The following is a 19568-nucleotide window of genomic DNA, read 5'->3' as shown; positions in this document are numbered from 1 at the left end:
TTACTGGTGACATTTCTTTAAGCTTATCTTCTTTCTTTAAAAAGCACTTACTTTTACGCAGAATTAATGATGCCATTTGCTTATCCTTAGGGGTTTTTTATAGTAATAGCTTATAATTGCACAGAATTATAGAATAGCTGAGGTTGGAAGGGACTCCTTGGAGATCATGTAGTACAATACCATGCTCAAAGCAAAGTCAGAAAGAGCAGACTGCTCAGGACTGATTGCAAGGCTTTGAACATGTCCAAAGTTGAAGACGCCACAACCCTTTTAGCAGCAGGTTTCAATGCTTCATCGCTATAACAGTGTTTAATAAACAAGTAATTATACTTAGGTGGAACTTTCTGCTTTTCAGTTCCTGCCCATTTCCTCCAGCCCTTTCACAGGGCACTGCTGAGAAGTCAGGCTCCTCTGCCTTCATTTCAGCCTCTCAGGTGTTTATGCATATGAAGAAGATCCCCCTGAGCCTGCCCTTCTCCTGACTAAACAGTCCCAGCTCTCTCAGTTTCTCCTCCCATAATAGATGTTCCAGTCCCTTAATTATCTTAATGGCTCTTTTCTGGACATGCTCCAGTACAATCATGTCTTTTTTGGACTAGGGATACTGTGACTGGACATGGAACTAAAATTGAAGCACTATAATCCTAGAAAATCTAAATTAGTGATGCATATCAAAGATAGAGTTTGCATCATTCAAAATAAAAAAAAAAAAAGGAATTGGATCAAGTTTTAACTAGAATTGAACTAATAAATCCTTCTCAAAAATACAGAAAATTAGATTAGTTGAAAATGTTGGACTAACAGCTCTGCTGGAGTTACTATTATTTATCAAAGCAATGAGGTGGGGGGAGATGGGGGAAGAAGCAAATTCTCATTCTGACAGTACACAAAACCAAAATGCAATACTTGCTTTATGCATATAGGATATGCTTCAAGGACCCAAATGCCATGGCTTCCTCGGGATAGAGGAAGTTTGCAATGAAAGGCTTTAGAATGTGAAGGTCTCTGGTTGAGATGCCAAGATGGTAGGAGAAGACAATTAAACAGCTCACAATGAGCAAGAATTACACATCGTTGCCTGTCCTGCTGCCAGCAGCTTGCACTGAGTAGGACAAAGTCTATGTTTGTTGATCAGCTCCTTAAATGTGTTTTCAGGGTGGGGACATTGTGTGTATATGTATGTGGTACCTGCATCTATATAGTTGTACACATACACCTATGTAGATGCATATATATCTCTGTTTTGGTGTGGGTTTTTTTCACTCAATGAAAAGAGAATTATTTGCTACTTTTACACTGGATCTGGATGTTGTTTGTGGATTTTGGCTGCTAGTGATATATTTTATTACTGTCACTAGAGAAGCTTATAATACAGGGCAGGTGTTGTCGAAGTGCTGTGTTGGAGATGTTCAATTCACCTTGACTGATAGCCCAGAAATTAGTTGAACAAATAGGTTAGTGCTATTCCTGTTGATACTGGATAGTTGCCAGGCCAGAGCTGAGGAGTTTAGTCTCTGTCGTTTGCTGTTTTCTGAGCACATTACGTATCATTAGTTTAGTATAAATTTGATTCATTCCTAGGTAGAGTCAAAATGTTTAAATTTCTTTCGTTTTCTTTTAAATATATGGCATGAGAAGTGAGGGGATTTCTTTGATAAAAACACAGGGTACAACAAGAAACTGTTCTTTCAGGTGTCAGAACGCATGTTTGGAGATTTTGTCACATTATTTTACACCAGAGAAAGGAGACTTTTTCACTAAAACCCCTAAACTAAAACATTCTGACAGCTGATATTGTATGTTGAAAGCTTGTCATTGCTTTCTTTGGCTTGTTACTGCTTTTCTTAAAGCGGGTGGAAGGAGGGAGAACATTTGTGATATGTACCACTGACTTACTCTTGACAATGCAAGTATTTCCTAATTAAGAAATCTTTGTCTCTTTTTCAATAAAGAATTTAGGTGCTAATCAAGGAAATGTAGAATTCTGATATTTGCCAAGGTATGGCGCAACCAGGTGGTGTTGTCCTACACTTCTGAGGTTCCATCCATCTGGATTACTGCAGATGTCTCCCTTTGTGCTCCCTAAGCACCCATATGCAGCATAGAAGGGGGTGAGTGTACAAGTGCCTGCTGAAACACTGTTGTTTGGCTAAGCTGAAACAAGCCAAGGGTGCTTCATTCTTCTGAAAGAGCTTGGTCATGCACTTCACAACTTTGCAAAGAAGCATTTTCAACCTGGTATGATTTTGCAGTGAATGGCATAAACCATAACACTGTGATTTTAGGTAAAAGTCTGAGGTTATACAAAGAAAATATACGTCCTAATATATGTCATTTTAAAGCAACCACTACAGCAAGGTGGAGCACAGTGTTTTCCCCTATTTGACTCTTTTATGCCTGTGGCTTGAGTTTTTGGTTTTACTATTCTTGTCCTTCTGCTTGTGGTGATCCTGGCTTTGCAGAGCAATTAAAATTCCCATGCTACGATGTGTCACTGATCTTTGTAACATTCCGCCCGGCTTCACAGTAGCGAGTGTACTTGGCAATTTACAGTGCTGACAACTCCAGTTTTCTTCCTCTGCTGCTCAGGTGGTCAGAGCCACACAAGTGCCAACAAATTTTATAAAGCACAGGAGCAGTGTTTCTGACTCAGCAGGGCTTTGTACCAAAGTGAGGGCAGGAGAGGTATTGTGCCGAGAGCCCAAAATTGGCTGGCATCTCTCTCGATAGGAAGTGAGACAGGAAGATCACCTTGTAAGCAGGCCTGGTGCCATCCAAGCAGATGGGCTGAAGTATAAGCAGCAAAACAGTCATTTAGGAACACAAAAAGGATTTGTTGAAGGCACATTTCCAAGCATGAAATGTCAGAATGGTTGCCTGTGTCAAGCAGCAAACCTGAAGGGAGGGATATGTGCAAGTAGTGTGGGATGAGTTAACACTGAAAACAAATATGTAAATCTGTCTTGGATTCTTTCCTGAATCCATTGAAAGATTTTTTTTTTTTTTTTTGTAGCTGTGAGACCTAGAAAGGAGGAGTGGGAGAAGAGTCCTGCAAAGCAATTTTATTTCCCTACCATGTGGATCACTTTCTACAAACTGTGCTGACAAGGTAAAGAAATTATTTCTTTTGCCTCCCACAAATGTTGATGCACAGGAGGCACATAACATTCTCTGCCTGGTTAGTCTTTAGCAGCTGTATTTAATAGTTTCAGGATAAATTCTGTAGTATTAGCCAAGATCTAAATAATAGAATTATAGAATGGCCTGGGTTGGGAGTGACCTTAAAATAATTTATTACACACAGAAACACACCTTGGGAAAGACTTAAAAAACTTGCAGTTAGTAGCTGGGGAGTTATAGCGAGGACTAAATTGCTTCACTGTAATAAGAACCCAGCCCTGTGACTTTTCTACATAAAATGTCAGCCACAACAAAAGAGAGACATCCACCCGAACTTCCATAACTCTGAAACTCAAGAACTTAGGATGATAATCGTTGGAAATGTGCTTTTCTGCTTTTTCCATCCACTACAAAAGCAGACAAATACTTGTCTGCTGATCAAAGGTGCAAAGTAGAGAAGGGGTCATAAAGACAAATGTAATGACTCGAAAGGAAATGAGTTTGCAGGTAAGATTCAAGGCAAAGCCCCCAGCTGCAAGCTAAGCTTTATCTGAGCTTGCACTGTTAGGCTCTGTAACTGGTGCCTTGCAGTTCCAGTTTAGAAAGTGGGGAATGAAAGAAAGCATTAATCTGACTGAAATCCACATAACAGGATTGTGTGTGAAACAAAAGTGAAACCAGACAGTGCAGTCGGTGAAATACAGCTTGAGGAGGAGGGGTGAATGTGCTGGAAGCAGCAGTTCCCTAGCCTCTTTACTGCAGCTGAACAAGCTTGAAGAGGCATTAGGCATTAGGAGGGGTAGGAAAAATCAGGACCTAGTTACTCTTATTTGATTTTTGCAGCAGAACGTTCTCACCCGAAGTAGAGCTGTTCGAGCAGGCTGCCAGGGAAATGATTTGCATTTGGTAGGACTGCCCCTCAGTTCTTGCAGTTTGCACTGCCCTTGTGGCACTTTAACACTAGTCATTTGTTGGAGGCTCTGCATCTGATGTTTTGATTTTCACCAGTTGCTCTGCAGAAAAGGATTGTGCAACAGTCGAGGACTACTAGTCTTTGGGAAGAGGCAGAAAACATGCATTCAGAACTCCAGACAGGAAAGAAGTAAGAGAAATTGCCTAAATTATGGATAATCTGCTGCATAAGTCTGTCTTCTCCTGTTTTATAAAGCTTCCTATTCATGCAGTTTGGAAACTTGTATCGACAGTGAAAGCCAAGAGGATTCAAGAAAAGGTAAAAGCAAATTAAAAAACCCAACAACTTAATTTGTAACCTTGGGGAGTGACCTAGCTATATCTTAAAGGGGAGGATCAGAAGTTTAGCTGCACTGCTTTTTAAATGTCAGTAACTGTGAGTAATGGTGCTATTTAGGATTTTATGACAGCACTATGAATTTGAAACAATTTGCTCTGAGAACAAATAATTTTTGATTCTGAGGAAATTACTGGACAATTAAAGTGATTGGGGTCTGAGACCATGAAGCCTTAAGTAGTCATTGCCTGCCTCTTGAGGATCACAGAAGTCCATATTTCACTGCTGTCATGAGTTCTTTTCAGTGTAATTCCAGCTCATCTTGAACCACTCATCTCCATACTAGCTGGGTAAAATAATGGTTAAACTTCCTTATATTCAAGATAGTCTTGAATCTGCTTGCTATGCTAAGGTGGGTATATTTGACAAAATTAATTCCTAAATAGGTATATAAAATAAACCAGACTTTCCCTCTTTTAACTCTTCTCTTAGCCATGAGCTTTATGCTGTGCTGTTCTCTGTTCTATAAGGGCTTTACCTTTGCTAAGAGGTTTCCATTCTTCTGAGGTCAGGTGTAGGCACTGGTCAGTACTTGGGCCCTGTGTCACGTAAATCTGTGTTAAATAAAATGTTGCATTCTTGGCAGTAGTGCTTGTAACCTGATTTCTTAAATGTTTTGATAGATCATGATTTCTTGACTTAAATGCAACATGAATATCCTTAGGAGATCTGAATTGTAATCTGAGGCTGTTGCTGTTTCACAGGGAAATGGAAGCTGTTTAGCATGGGCGGAGGGAGAAGGGGTGAGTCTGGAATGAGGCCATCTCTGATGAGTTACTGTTCCTTTTCATCCAATATGTCCCGGATATTAAGCTGTGTGATGAGCATTCAGAAGAACTCTATAAAAAGAGCTGAAATTCTGCATTCCTTTGAAACAGTTAAACTTATATGTTCTCTCTGCGCTAAATGGTGCTGAATAGCATACTTCGCCAAATCAGAGGTCATCAGGCAAAGAAAGACACATACCTTTGCCATGATATATTTTGGAAAAAAAAGTACCAGGGCTGTAACTGGTGGGGGGTGGGTGGGAGGGAAATCTGCTTTTCCTGTTTTGGTACAGTAATGTTCATTATTTTCTTTTTCTTGCTCCTAATGTTTTTACAATGGCTAACAGCTCAAGCACTACATGCTTAAAGAAACATTGTGTTCATTCTCCTTGGGTTTGTCAGATGTTGGCAGGGCTGATACCACATAGTAACACTTGCTGCTTTGACTCTCCAAACACAGAGTGCAGTTTTGCTCTGGAAGCTGCCCTGCATGGTGTTGAAAATAAGCTCTTTATTTCTGAGGATCACATTCTTTTATTTAGCGGGGTAAGTCTTTGGGATGGTTTGCTTAATACTGACTGAATGTCTTTTAATAGATGTTGTCAGTAGATAAATGCTTTTTTCTTCGAGGGTTTTTGTTGTTTTTTCCCTATTCACCCTTTACTGATCTCAGTGGGCATTAAATTAAAGCCACAGAGAGCTTAGCACATGCTAACTATGCTATTGTCATGTTCTGTTCTGATAGATTTTGTCTGATGCACATAGTGATGCTTGTCCAGTCACAGAGGCAAAAATCACAAGCAAAGGATGCTGCAGGGCTAGTTGGCTAATAACTTTTGAGTTGTTCAAGATTTGTCCTGACAGCTGAACTTCAGAGGATGCACAGGCCAGTTGTAACTTAAACATTCATTGGTGGAGTTGAATGAGAGAATTAGAGATTGAATTAGAGAGCAACCTGTAACTTGATGCTAAATTTAATCATTCTGCTTGCACAAGGATGTGAATATCTTTAGTGCAATATACTTCTGGCACTGCTGCTTCCACTGCTGGAAGAAATCCATTTAATCAAAACAAGCATTGATGTCGTTATTAGCATGTTAGTCCCAAGACACAAAGCTTTATCAATATAAAATGAACTGAATGTGGTGCTACTATTCATTGTCTTTACATTGCTTGATATTGTGCACTGAATGTAATGAGGCTTGTTGAAGAACTGCTGTTCACTGTGATGTTCCAGAAAAGTTATGCATCCTTGGAGACTTGTTCTCTGATCAAACATTAGAAATGAAATACAACATTAAAATAAGTGTAATGGCTACAATCTGAGGTTAGCTTTGCAAGCTCACTTTAATGAGTTGCAATTTCCTCTGGAAACTGACAAGTAAAAAATCCTGTTTACCAGTTGCTTAGAAACTGATCATCAGTAAGAACATTAGACATCAAATATTTCAGTAAAAACTAAAGCTGTAGTTTATTGTTCAGAAACAACAGATTCTGGAAATTACCACAGATTTTCATGAAGTCCAAGATATAAACAGATTATAAGAAGGACATGTGTACAGATAAGAACATCCAGACTTATACTAAGAAGGATAAATTTGGTCACTTCAGGTATACAATATGGTTTAAGAAGACTATTTCAACACTGGCAGTGTATTAAATGTTTCCTTTCTTGGATCACCTTCTGGAATCATTCCTTACTGAAGGTCCAGGAGCTTGGACTTCAGGGAGTATCAGTATGATCCAATAATGGAATTATTTTTGATCTTTGAGATTTTTTCCTTATTTTTAATTCAAACTTGAATGTTTTAAAGCACAGAAATCTGAAAGCTTTTTAACAAGTCTTATAGAAATGGTATGAAAATGTGTTTTGTGACTACATGGTGGAGTTTCTTTGAGAGCAAGTGACATTTTAACAGCATAGTTGAGTTTAGGAGGTAATTCTGGCTAAATAAGGCTTTTATCTAGACCTCTATAGCTATTTCTTAGGGGGATATGTATTTTTTTTAAGAGTAATTCTTACCTAATTCTATACATTGAATTTTTCCATTAAAATGATTATGATTAAATTCTTGGAATGTATGAGGTTTTCAATATTAATTCAGTCTGAGTAGGAAATGAAACATGCCACTTATTTTCTTGTCAAACATAAGAGGCCTATTGTTTCAATATGTTTAAGAGGCCTCTCTGCTTAGATAAAAAACAATAGAAGGCATGTATGTGGCTTATTTAATGGTGTTTATGCTGGCAGGATTATCTCCTTTCCTTGAAGTCATTTTTCAATTCATTTGGCAAAGCAAGAAATGATTTTCTTTTGCCTTTGTTGCTAGTTAGAGTATATCTCATTAACATTTGAGGAAATTACTTTTCAAGAGTATTGTAAGGTTACCTCTTTCCAAAACATGGCCATAAAACTTAGACTTCCTGTTGAAAATTCCAGCTGGACTCAGATAAAATCTTTTCATGGAAGAAATTACAGGATGCTTTTTTCATTCACAATCAGTTTCCAAAGAGCATGTGACCAATGCTAAAGCAAATGGAGGGACCATCATTTTATGATGAGAAACCACCATCTTTCCTCCTGAATCCCAGCAGTAAACAGACATTTCTTACATCCTTTCCAGCCAATGCTGCTTTAGAATTATTGCTCAGCTACACACCAGCCAAAAAGATGAATGCTAAAATAATTTCTCTAGCTAATAGTTCATGCATAAGAGTGATGCCATCAATGAAGTTCTATGCAGGAAAATTAACTGATGAGGCTTTGTCCTTTAGGGAAACCGCCAAGTGAGCTTTGGGAGTTCTGAACTGAGGCAGCACAGAGTGATTTGTACATTGTGCTTGGCATTGAGAGTATGTGTCTTTAACAATTAAAAGAGCTGCTTTGGCAGAACCCTTTTTAGCCTCTTTTCTGAAGGAAGTGAGCTGTATCTGTCCCTTTCCCCCAGTAACTGCAGAACTCATGGATAGAGAGTCTCAAAGATGTGAAACACCCACACTTAATGAAAATGAGGCTGGTTGGTAAGAGGGGAAGCATCCTATTAAAACTGCCTTTAAGAGCAGCATTACATCAAAGAGATCACGCAGGGGAGAACAATCAGCAGTACTTTGTGCACTGGAAAAGCTCCCATCAGCGCTTGCACCTCTCAAATATTCAAAAGAATAATTCCCAAAGCCTGTCCTGGAGAACATAACTGAGAACATCCTTGACTCGTATCCCTGGTAGTGGTTGATTGCTGAAGCTCAGTCAGTTTACAAGTCAGTCAACCAGAGGACACCAGCCTGCTGGAGACCAGGCAGGACACTCCCCTATTCATGAGAGAGCTATTGCCATTAAAACATATTTGTCTTCCTCAAGTTCACTAATCAAATTAATTTAGAAAGCAGTGATTGAATTGAGAATTGAATTGGATAATAGCATCTATGCCGAGTTGCAGTAAGCTGTGTTTCCTTCAAATCTCTGTTCTAACTGTGATGGGCACGATTTGTAGGTCCTTCTAAGGTCTGAGTAGGAACAGAATACAGATCCTCTTGTGAGGATGTTCTCCTAACAGAGAGTATCAGATGCTTGCTTGTTTAGTGCATTGTTCTTTTGCCTTATCTTTTGCTTTCCTCAAAAATGGCAACTATGTTCAAGTCAAGGTCTTATCTCAAAGTAATTGAGGAATTAACACTATCTTTGAGGAAGACAGTGTTCACAAAGGATGGGTTTTTAGTCAAGGAGAAAAAAGCTCACAGGTTGCATGCAAATAGGATATAAGGTACCACCTTTCAATCTGTATTTAACATCTAGAACAATTTATCTGTTGTCAGTCCATACTCTGAAATTGTGGTTAGAAGTGCTTATAAAACACTTTATACAGATGAAATAGAGGTTATAGTCCTTGTGCACAGTTTACAGGTGGAAGTTCTCTGTTACATATACAGTCAGACTGAAATGAAGAAATAATTCCTTACAGCTTTAAAATCTACATTAGTTGAATCAAATTTTCACTGTTCAACTTTGTCCGTAAATGCAGTTGTTGTACACCAAGCAACATTAATGTAACTGAATTGGACATATGTTTGACACACAGTTTTTGAAATTACAGGACTACAGGCATTTTAAGTACACATTTCAGGTGACAATCTGGGACTTTTGCAAGAATCAGCTTTTCCAAGTGGGAAAGACTTCAGACATCTAGTTAGTTGGCCTGGAGATGAGATACTGTGGATGCAGCTAAAGGGTCTGAACGGGACATGACTTTATCCAGTAAAAGATCTGGCAGCTTTTGCTGAAATAGCTGGCACTTCATCTCTGCTCTGAGATGAATACCTCCCATTGCACAGAGGTTAACCTCTAGCTGGAAGTGATGCTGTCTCTTAGTGTGAAGAGACGTCTCTCTCTGGAGAGATGGGATCTGTGGTTGCTAGTGTTGTAACAGTGATAATGCTTGTATTATGGCTGTGATAGTTCAAGTGCTACTACTAGCTTACAAAAAAACAAGAAAGAAAAGAGAGAGGAACTCTGGCTTTGTTTTGCTTTTCTAAAGGTTTCTGTATCTCAAGATACAAGTGTAGGTGCCTCAGGTTTACAGCGTAAGTTATCTATGAAATATATGGGTATTACAGATGACATAGTACTTCTCTACTAGGACAGCTAAGAAATCTGTATAGCTATTAATGAAAAGTTCATTGTAATGGCTTTATCATGTCTAGTTAAGTTTGCTTAATAACAGTGGTATTTTTATTTTTTGGTATGCAAAAACTAATGTATATGTTAAATTTGAGATGACACTTTGAAAATGCTGCTTGCTTTGAATGACTAAGGCACTCTGATTTTTGTGGTTAAACAGAGACTTGACTCATTTTTCTAATGAAAATTTTTCCCTCATTTCTCTTATTCGTGTTCTGAAGCATAAAAAGCTCTGAGTGCTGTGTATCCCTGGGATGCTGTATGTCCAGAATCTAAAACATTTTGATTCTCTGGGGCTGATGGATATTATGTTGTTTAATATTTTATGCTTAAATCCATTGTGTCAAAACAATTACTATGATTTAACTGTTCCTTACAGTTCACAAAATCATTTGGAAAACTCTAGGTCTTCTGATAGAGATGGGTAGATCAGGTATCTTCTTTGTCACATTAGCTTCTCCTAAGCTCATTTAGATCAACATTTGAGAGACTGCATCAGAACAAATCCCCATGTGGTCTGATTTGTCTTTGCACTAGACTTCCTCCTGTAGTCATATAGAAATTCCTGTCAGGACTGTATGAAGTTTTCCAAGGATTTGCAGGTTCTTGTTTTTTTACCCAAAGTAGAATTTCTGCTTGAATTATGATCAGTGGCATCAAAGCTTGAATGTTTTGCCTCTTCAGATAAACCTCTGTGTTGAATTACCATCTTATATTTCAACCACAGGCTGGGTCTCCACTGCTTTTTATCAGACATGACTAGACAAGTTTTCAAGCATATGTGATGTCTATCTATATAGACACTTTTTAAGATGAGCAGGTTTTGGTGTTGCCATAAGAAGCCAGCAACTAATACAAACCACTTGGAGAAACCACTAGGCTAAGCAAGGATCCTAATTCTAAGGCACTGAGCTTCTGCCTTTTTCACAAAAGCAAAAAGGAGCTGTTTTCCAAACAGAAATCATAGAACTTATCTAGCTGCTGATGGACTGTGGCAGCTCTTGCCTAATGGTTTATTCAAATTCTTATTTTAATATGTTGAAAATGTATTAATCTATATGGTCAATGCTTACCTATTTTTGGAGTCTAAGTTTGATATGATCTTCTGAAGAAATCTTACATCATTGACATTTTAAATTGTATTACATTTCCTGAAATACTGTTTTTAATTTAGGCATTTTTGTGACATAGATATTGCATCAATCAGATGTGGCCAAGTTGGATGGGGCCCTGAGCAACCTGGTCCAGTGAAAGGTGTCCCTGCCCAGGGAAGTTGGAACAAGATGATGTTTAAGGTCCCTTCCAACCCAAACAATTCTGTGTTTCTACAGTTCTTCACTTAGGCAGTATCATGAATGAATGGTTGTTGCTGACAGCCGTTGCTGGGGAAGGGAGGGGAGTGCGGCAGGTAGACTGCCACTTCTCAAATCCAGTGAAACAAAAACCTTAACAGAATAGGCTGTGCAGTAGAAAGCTTATTCTCTCTTTAATCCTTAAGCTCAACTTTTACAGCTTTATTTAAATAACTGGTAGAACAGTACATGTAAACACAAGTATGTCAAGGATTAACGCCAAGAGAAAAGATTCGAGAACTAAGATATATTCAATTACTGAAGCTTTATTTGAGTACAAATGAAACAAATTATTTGTAACTAAAAAAAAAAAATCTGTCTTATTCTCCTGTTTCCTCTCTTTTTCATATAAGAATATGTCTGCCAGATACAGATGGATTAGTTTTACTTTTTGGAGCCTTCATGTTAGCATTTCTAATGTCATGGAAAGACAAGGAACCCAACAAAGCTTAGGGAGCATTTAAAGTTCTGAGACAGTCAAACAAAACAGATGCCTGATTTCTGTTTTCTTAACTGAATTTCCTCAGCTGTGCCCTGTCAAATCAGCTTCTTGCACCATCAGATGTACCGAACCTGCCCCACAGTTAAGAGGTACTGTGCTCATGTGCGCTCAGTAACACATGTATTTATTTACATTTCTCCCCAGGAAATTAGACAGAAACACAGCAGCGCTAGTTTTTTACCATATTTTAAAAATAGTCAGAGCTGAAACTGCTCAAGAGGCATTAAAAAGGGCTAGGTGAAAATGCTTTTGAATGTTTGAAATTCCAGGACTGTCAATTGCAACAATTACAAAAATGATTTAGCCTTTCAAATTTTGATTTCTTTTCAGAGAAATTTCATTTGGCCTTTCTATTCAAGTTTTGAGGTTCATGCTTTCCAGATTTTCTATGCAACTAAAAGGATTAGAAGCCTTTTTCAGCACAGGCAAACTTCTTTGATATAATGGCACCGTTCCACGATATCAAACAATACAATATTAAAGCCCAGGAACTACAAAAGCTTAAACACAGCAGTGTTACAGGCATTAGGCTTTGGGTTGTAACCTTCCTCTGGCATTCTTGCCATGTCAAGCCTCTCTATGGTACTTGCTTTGCATCCACAGGAAGTAAGTTTTAGGCAGCTACAGCCTAAGCCCAGCCCTGAAGACAAAGTGGGGAACCTGAATTAGTAAAAGCAGTCTTAATAATAGTGGCTGTCTTTCATAGTAACACATGGCATTTTCATTGAGGGCTAAAATAAAAAAATATTTGCAGCCATCCTATATCTAGGACTCAGAAGTGCTGGCCTTGCTGCTAGAAACTTTTAAACCTGACCAAATTTCGTGTAGCTGCTCCTTCAGTTACAGTGCTGCAAAGAGCTCTGTGTTTGAGCAGGGCTAATTTCACATGGAAGGACAGGATGTCATGCCACAGCTATTTAAAAGATTGCTTGGAATTGCTGTCGCCAATGACTAAGCTGCTTCAAAATCATTTAAATATATCAAAAAAAGAAAAGAGTTCTGTTTAAAGAGAAGTGCTTGTGAAGCTTGCATACCTGCAATAAATCTGAGACTCATCAGAAAATATTTGCTAAGAAGTTCCCATTGGGATCAGAAGCCATTGTGTGCAGAGATGCAAAAATGAAGTCACTTGTTTTTTTCTTCAGTGTGGATGTACTTCTTTAGGTGGCCTAGGGCTTGGTGGGGCAAATGGTGGTATTCCTTTTGCCACAAACTGCAAAAGGAAATGCTGTTTTAGAGGTTTTGGCAAGTCTGAAAATGGACTTTATTTTTCTTCACCGATTTTCAGTTTCTCTGCTACAGTTCTGCATTCTTTATGCTTTGACCCTAGGAGCAGTATCTTGATTACACTCTGTAGGATGTAACAGCTTAATTGCTGCAAAGCTTAATTTATTCAAACCTAGTTCTCTCTCTTTAGATGTCACAGTGAGGCTATGGTTTAGGATAAAACAGAATATATAAACAGGAAAAACTGCAACACTAAGGTTAGTTTATTCTGCATCCTTTATAATCTGTCCCTGGAAGTGAAAAACAGCATCACACTGTACATAAATGTTGAAGATGTGAGGCCATTAAAAACCAAAGATCAACTTTTGAAAAAGAGAAAACAATTGGGAGTGAAAATTGTGGGAGATATGGAAGATGAATTCTTAAAATCACCTGGTTTACTGAAATCTGTATCTACTGAAGAACATAATCCAGGAGTCCTGTTTTGCAACTTCAAGGGAAGCAAAATCAAGATTTTGGTTCTCAATGCATACACACATAAGCAATTTCTGATTAATCCACGTTGCTACTACAATGCTTCCAATGATTGTTTTGTTTTGTTTTTTCCCTGGATGGATGATTTTCCACAGGTGAACGACTGATGAATCAGAGACATTTACATCTTGGTATGTTTCTATTTCAGCATATTAAGTAAGTCATAGATATATGGCTGGATAGATATATTATTTGACATAACCTAATAATAGGTAAACTAATGATAAACAGGTTTATGATTAAGTAAATCATAGCTATAATAGGAATAATAGAAATATAAAATGTACAATATATTTCATGTGATGTGATAAGTATGTTCTCATAACAGTATCTTAATACAACTTAAGATAATCTTCTGACCTTAAATATATTGTATGACATATGAAAGATATAGGATAGAAATCATGTCTCTCATTAGATGTCAAAACATTCTGGTCAAGTTTTAAAATAGTATATAGGAAATTCAGGGTTAAAATTTACTTTAAGCTGAACTTCAAATAGGAAACAAGATTTTTGCTATTTATCACTACCAGTTTCTGTACTCTATTTATAGAGTTGTATCCTCACAACTCCTCAACAGATCTGGATTAGGCTGGAGGCCCTCAAAGATGGAATGGGAACTGCCAAATTTTTTTCCTGAATGAGAAATGGGTTATTTTATTCTTCCTTCTGGATAGGCAGTTGTCATGCTGAATTGTACTGAATGTCCCCACTAGCCTGAGGGTGGGGAGGAGGGCCTACGATACGAGTTTTGACTCTTTTTAAATTAAACCCTCCTCTGGTGCTTCTTGGCTTGTTGCAGATGCACAGAACGCAGCTGATGTTAGCTGCTGAATTATTGGGAGACCGAGGCACACCTCAGGGCCCTTTTAACCTTCCCATTGCGACAGCCTGCTAGAATATACTCTCCCAATTTATATAATATAGCTGTAGGGTTTGTCCCTCCCATATCCACTCCTGTCACTTTCAGCTGGGGCTGTATGCAACCTTTGGTGATGCATGGACTGAATACGTAATCTATTATTTAGAGTTAGGCTACTAAAGATGGTGATGTTGCTGGGTAATATTTTAGCACCTCTTTTCAAGGCAGACAGGAGCCTTCTGTGAAGCGTGTGTTTGCTTTTTAATTCCCTAGTGCTGAAGTTTGATATTGATTAGCAGTGGTATGGAAACACTCCTGAACACTTGTTCCCACCTCCACTTCGTCCCAGCACAAGCTTGTGTAGCTGGATAGGGGATGAGGTCAGAATAACCTTGTTAAATTTGGGTATTTTACTAAGTTTCTAAATGTTACATAACCTGTGCGTGTAGTTTTTATTCCTCCCCCTGCAGCCTTTTTGTTGACTTTGAAGAAGAAAGAAAGCATCTGAATACATATTTAGTCTTTCAATTAACCAGCTGGGCCTATCTTAAAGTTAGGGGTCTTTATGATAGAGCACATAGTTGTAATAGAAGCACACTACATTAATTGCTTTTATCAGTAACCTTTACCAGCTTTAAAAATGTGACCTCAGACCACTCTTTTTAAGACATGAGGGAGGAAAATATCCTCTGTATATTTGACTTCCATTTACATACAAGTTTTATTAATACTGAAAATAAAAAGGTATATGGGCTCTCCCATAAAACAAAAGTTTGTAACAAATTCCTCCCAACCTGAAAAGCTGCCACATGCTTTCACTTGATAACATTCTTTGGCTCTGAGTCTGAATAAAATTTCACAGCCCATCATATTATGCTTAAGTGTGTTATCAAACAAATCATCTTATTCTTGCCAGAAGCTGAAATGCTGTAACTAAGTAAACATCTGTTTATTAACTGCCAGCTCCTTACTGAGTATTACCTTTACCCTGTTTTGCTCTCACCCATGGTCCTGGGGAAGAATTTCCAAGAGAGACTTGGCAAGCTTACTTGTCTGTAATATATGCAGCATTCCTGAAATTCTTGGCACATTAGCCTTGAATCAACTCAAATGAAAGTACTTTGCTGTTTCTGGTTTCTTTTAGCTGTTTATAGTTTCATTGTCAAAATGTCTTTATTCTCCACCACAGACATCTTGCTATAATGTAACTGAAATAATTTACAAGTAAATGGGGTGCCTTCTTTGCCATGTAATAAATTGCAGTACTCCTTCAGAAAGACATAAACATTTACTAGGGAAGAGTTTTCCACCTTCTGCTGTATTCAGACCACAACAGGATGGTAGCTGCAGCTGGCAATGCAGAGGAGTGGAGCCTTTGTCCTGTAGCAGACATCCTAACAAAGGCATTTTGCCTGCCTCAGCCAAGACTTCCAATAGTAGCTTGCTTCACCGCATATTCCAATTATAGAGCACATGTTTCTTGGCTGTCTTTAACAGGCAATGTGAAACTAGATCTTTACTTCACAAAATGTCTCTGGAAATGTGAAGCCTCCAGTAAATAGGATAGAGGCACTTGAGAGAGCTTCCACATTAGTAGTGAAACTTTTACTGGAGCAGTCAGCTTTGAAAACAGTCACTGAGGGTAAAACAGAAACAGCTGAAGAGCTCTGTGTGTCTTAAATAAAGGGAAGGGAAACCTCTCTGGAAAATGCACAACTAATATTTGTCCTGGGTTGCAGTGTATTCTATTACCATCCTCAGGAGCCGTTGAAACCAGGTGGGGCAGTGTTTCCTTGCCTCCTCCCCCCAGACTATCTTTCTGTTAATTGCCCATCATTGTCCTGCCGCCTGACTCAGAGATAACTCCCTCCGGACTATTCTCCTGTTAATGAGCCTAATCAACACTTGGCCTCATGACTCGTTACCCCATTGTGAGATGCTCCGCCCAGAGGGAGGAACCAAGCATCCCATCGTGGATATAATCTGAGGCTGAACACCAGAGACACCGGCTTCCCACTGGATTTCCAGAGGACAGGAGCTACACAGCCACCATTGGACTTCCTGAGGAAGAGCAGACTGTTTTACTACAGGATCACCGCTTCAGAGGACTGCAGCCACCATTCTACCAGACTGCTACCACCACCCTGCCTAACAGGGTGTCAGGTTGTACCTTGACTCTGTCAGTTTGACAGTGTTTTCTTTTACCTTTTTTTTCCCCTTTTCTTTAATTTCCATTAAATTGTTATTCTGACTTAGTGCCTCCCACTGGTTTGTTTTCAAACTAGTACAATATTTTTAACTATTTCAGAATGGTGCAGCTGAAGGAAGAAATAGCAGGTGAGTATTGAATATGTGGATGAGAAGGAAGGTATGAGAGAAGAAAAGTATGGAAGATTTAATGCAGGTTTGAGATAAATTGAGAGCTATGGTCAGAAAAGTGAATTAATTTAGTCTTTCCCTGAAGGATAGATTAAACCTGATTTTCTTGAATGCTCTGAGTATACATTCACAACAGTTCAAACTGATAAAAGGTTTTAGTCCTGTGACTGTTCCACACTGCCTTCCTGCACTAGTTCTGGGAGTTCAGCAGTAGAGCCTTTTTTGAGGTAGGCTTTCTTCCTGGCTAGATCAGTCCTCCTGAGCTGGGTTACTAAGAGAGGAGAGTGTCAGGGCCATACAGAACTTGGCACAAGCAAAAAGGCAATCACAGAAGCCTGATTTTATGTCAATTTAAACTGCTGTGGTGCTGCACCCCTTCTCTGAATGTATGATATTGGTAGGGATGCTACTTAGGGATGGGATGACAGGGTTAAATTCAAGTGGTTTGAAAATCAGTGAAACAAAATTTAAGACTACCACAAACCAAAGTTCTTTAATTAGCATAATTGCACAGTGTCAAGACAGGGCTGAGTTAAGGTAATTTGAAAATGTAGTTATGTTTCTTACGTCTTAACATGCTCAGAATTATAAAATTAAATGAGCACTTATTTCCTTTGGGAAAACGGTATCATTTTTCTTCTTTTAAACTTGAACTGTTTTTATACATACATACACACACTCACAAACATCTGAACTTTAGCTGGAATTGCCTTGGGTTTTCCTCTGGAGAATTCTATTTGGAGATGAGGTGATTGCTTCTATCTGCTTCTATCTGCTGTTGAACAGCATGGATGGAAAGGATGTGGAGATGAAATTTGCAACACAGGCTTTACAAATGATGTGTCATTTAAAGTGTGTAAATTAGAAGGTCCAGTGTCATTCCTCCCCTGTCCCCACTCCAGTCATATAAGTACTCTGTAGAGGACTGTAAAAGCACTGGTGACTTTTTGACTTCCAGATGAAAGACAACAAAAAATGAGATTAAATCAAATGGAAATCCATCTTACCAGAAGCCAATTATTTTCTACCATGAAAGCTAATTTATGCTCAGTGTATTGAGGGCTGTTTGAATTATACCTAAAGCAAAGCAAGCGAGCAGTGGAGAAACCTGTTTTGACAGAAGGAACATATATGAACCCTTTCTGACCCAAACTGAAGCGCCATAGAAAGCTTTGTCCTTATTAAAGTACTATCAGAAAAATGTCTCTTGTTATAATGTATAAATAAATTCTCATGAGATTAACAAAATTTGTAATAGATTTCAGTAACACTCAACACTGACAGACTCTAAACAAATGCATCTTCAGAAGGATACTATAAAAGGATACTTTAAAAGGATCTGGAAGCTCACTTGCTCAGAGCAACAAGTATTTCAAGGGCTGTTATGGTCTGAAAAGTGACTTCAACAGGATTCTGTGTAATAAGTCTCTAATCTGTGAACAATGCAGTTATAGGTATCCTTGTTATGTTTAAAACACATTTTACTGTTTTGGTAGTGCTGTAGCACAAGGGAGCTATTGAGATGAAGATGAATTGATTGAGATCCCAAAGACTAAACCAAACCTGAAGTTCAGCTTGCATATAAACAAGCTGCAGGTTAAAGCCTATCTGTTTAATGCCATTAGACTGAATTCTCCCTTCTTTGCTTCCAACTGATTGATGGCACTTCCTGGAATTTAATGTATTTACTACTTTTTAATTTTTCCAAGCTTCCCAGAGGCCTTTAATTGTTCTGAAGAAATAGAAAAACAGCTAAGAACAGCCTTTTGGGTTGCTTCTAGATTCAGCACACAGAAGCTATGTATGTTTTTTTACAGCTGCCTATTAAAAAAACCAACATGTAAACAAAACATAGACAACCAATTTCTTAGCCCTAAAAGCCTAAGGGACCATAAAGAGTACTGAAAGCAGCAGTGCCTATTCATGCACCCCATACCTGTTCCAGCACCTTGGCTGTGCCAGAACAACCACTTCTGATTTAATTAGAGAAGTCTGTATTCACTGATGTGCTGGGTTATTCCAGACATGAATCAGTTCCCACATGAACTTAGCTGTGGGTCAGTTTGTGGTTGTGGGTCTGAAATAATCTAGTGGCTGCCTGCTGCTGACAGCCCTTCACAGAAGGCAAAGTCTGACTTGGCCATTGATAGGAGGTAAATGATGAGAATTCTGTGGGGAAAAGGACAGGGAGGGGATGGAGTGGTGGTGTGGTGGTGGTTGGGCAGCAGGAACTCTTTTTTGTTGATGCAGAATGCTAAGGTGGTGCTGTGTGGCACTGAAACCTGGCAACACAGCAAGAGAAGGAGAACGCCTGGGGCAGGGGGCTGCTTAAGTTGCCATTGTATGCTCCTGAAACTTCACTCTCCTGAATGCAAAACATTTTCCAGAAGGTTTGCTTGCTTTTATGAAGTATTTTCCAGACTGTGAACTAGAAAGAGAAAATGCTGAGCTATCAACCACCACTGTTCAGTCTTTTTTCCCCCCAAAACCTATCAGTATTGCATATCCTTTCAAGTACTGTTTTTTTTAAAGAGATTCCTAACTGTGACATTTAAGGACTGTTTTTGTATCTTTTTCTGGTTTGTATATGTATTTTCACTGGAATTATTCTGTTTGTGCTAGACATGTTTGCTCATTGGAAATTCAGAGGAAAATTTTATTGCAAGATTTTTTTTCAAGATTAAAAGAAGTAAAACAAATATTATTGTAATTTGTGAGTACAACTGGCTACAACAGGTTACTGTAAGCAAAGCCTTTTTTTAAATTTCAGACTTATCTCTGCAATCATATTTTAATAATGTGCTTTGGTTTGCCAAATAATGCCTTTGCCACACACTTTAA

At 38.5% G+C, this 19568-nt stretch overlaps 1 protein-coding gene across 2 annotated transcripts in view; it reads left to right on the top strand.

The window, feature by feature from the left end:
• Positions 1 to 4234: 4234 nt before the first annotated feature.
• The window catches only part of ATP2C1 (ATPase secretory pathway Ca2+ transporting 1), a 62485-nt gene continuing 47151 nt past the window's right edge, over positions 4235 to 19568 (top strand). The window contains exon 1 of one of the 2 annotated variants that reach the window (XM_042044111.1): positions 4235 to 4351. In XM_042044111.1, the coding sequence (XP_041900045.1) occupies positions 4244 to 4351 (108 nt within the window). In that variant the 5' untranslated portion in view covers positions 4235 to 4243. Of the gene's footprint in view, positions 4352 to 5656; positions 5743 to 19568 lie in introns of those variants that run through there. The other variant, XM_042044110.1, reaches the window with a different exon arrangement.

This window comes from Corvus kubaryi, unplaced genomic scaffold (genome assembly GCF_017639235.1).
Source record: "Corvus kubaryi isolate FWS band 111438036 unplaced genomic scaffold, C.kubaryi_AGA036_p1.0 37398, whole genome shotgun sequence".
Taxonomy (NCBI): Eukaryota; Metazoa; Chordata; class Aves; order Passeriformes; family Corvidae; genus Corvus; species Corvus kubaryi.
This window is presented reverse-complemented; position numbering and strand designations above follow the sequence as displayed.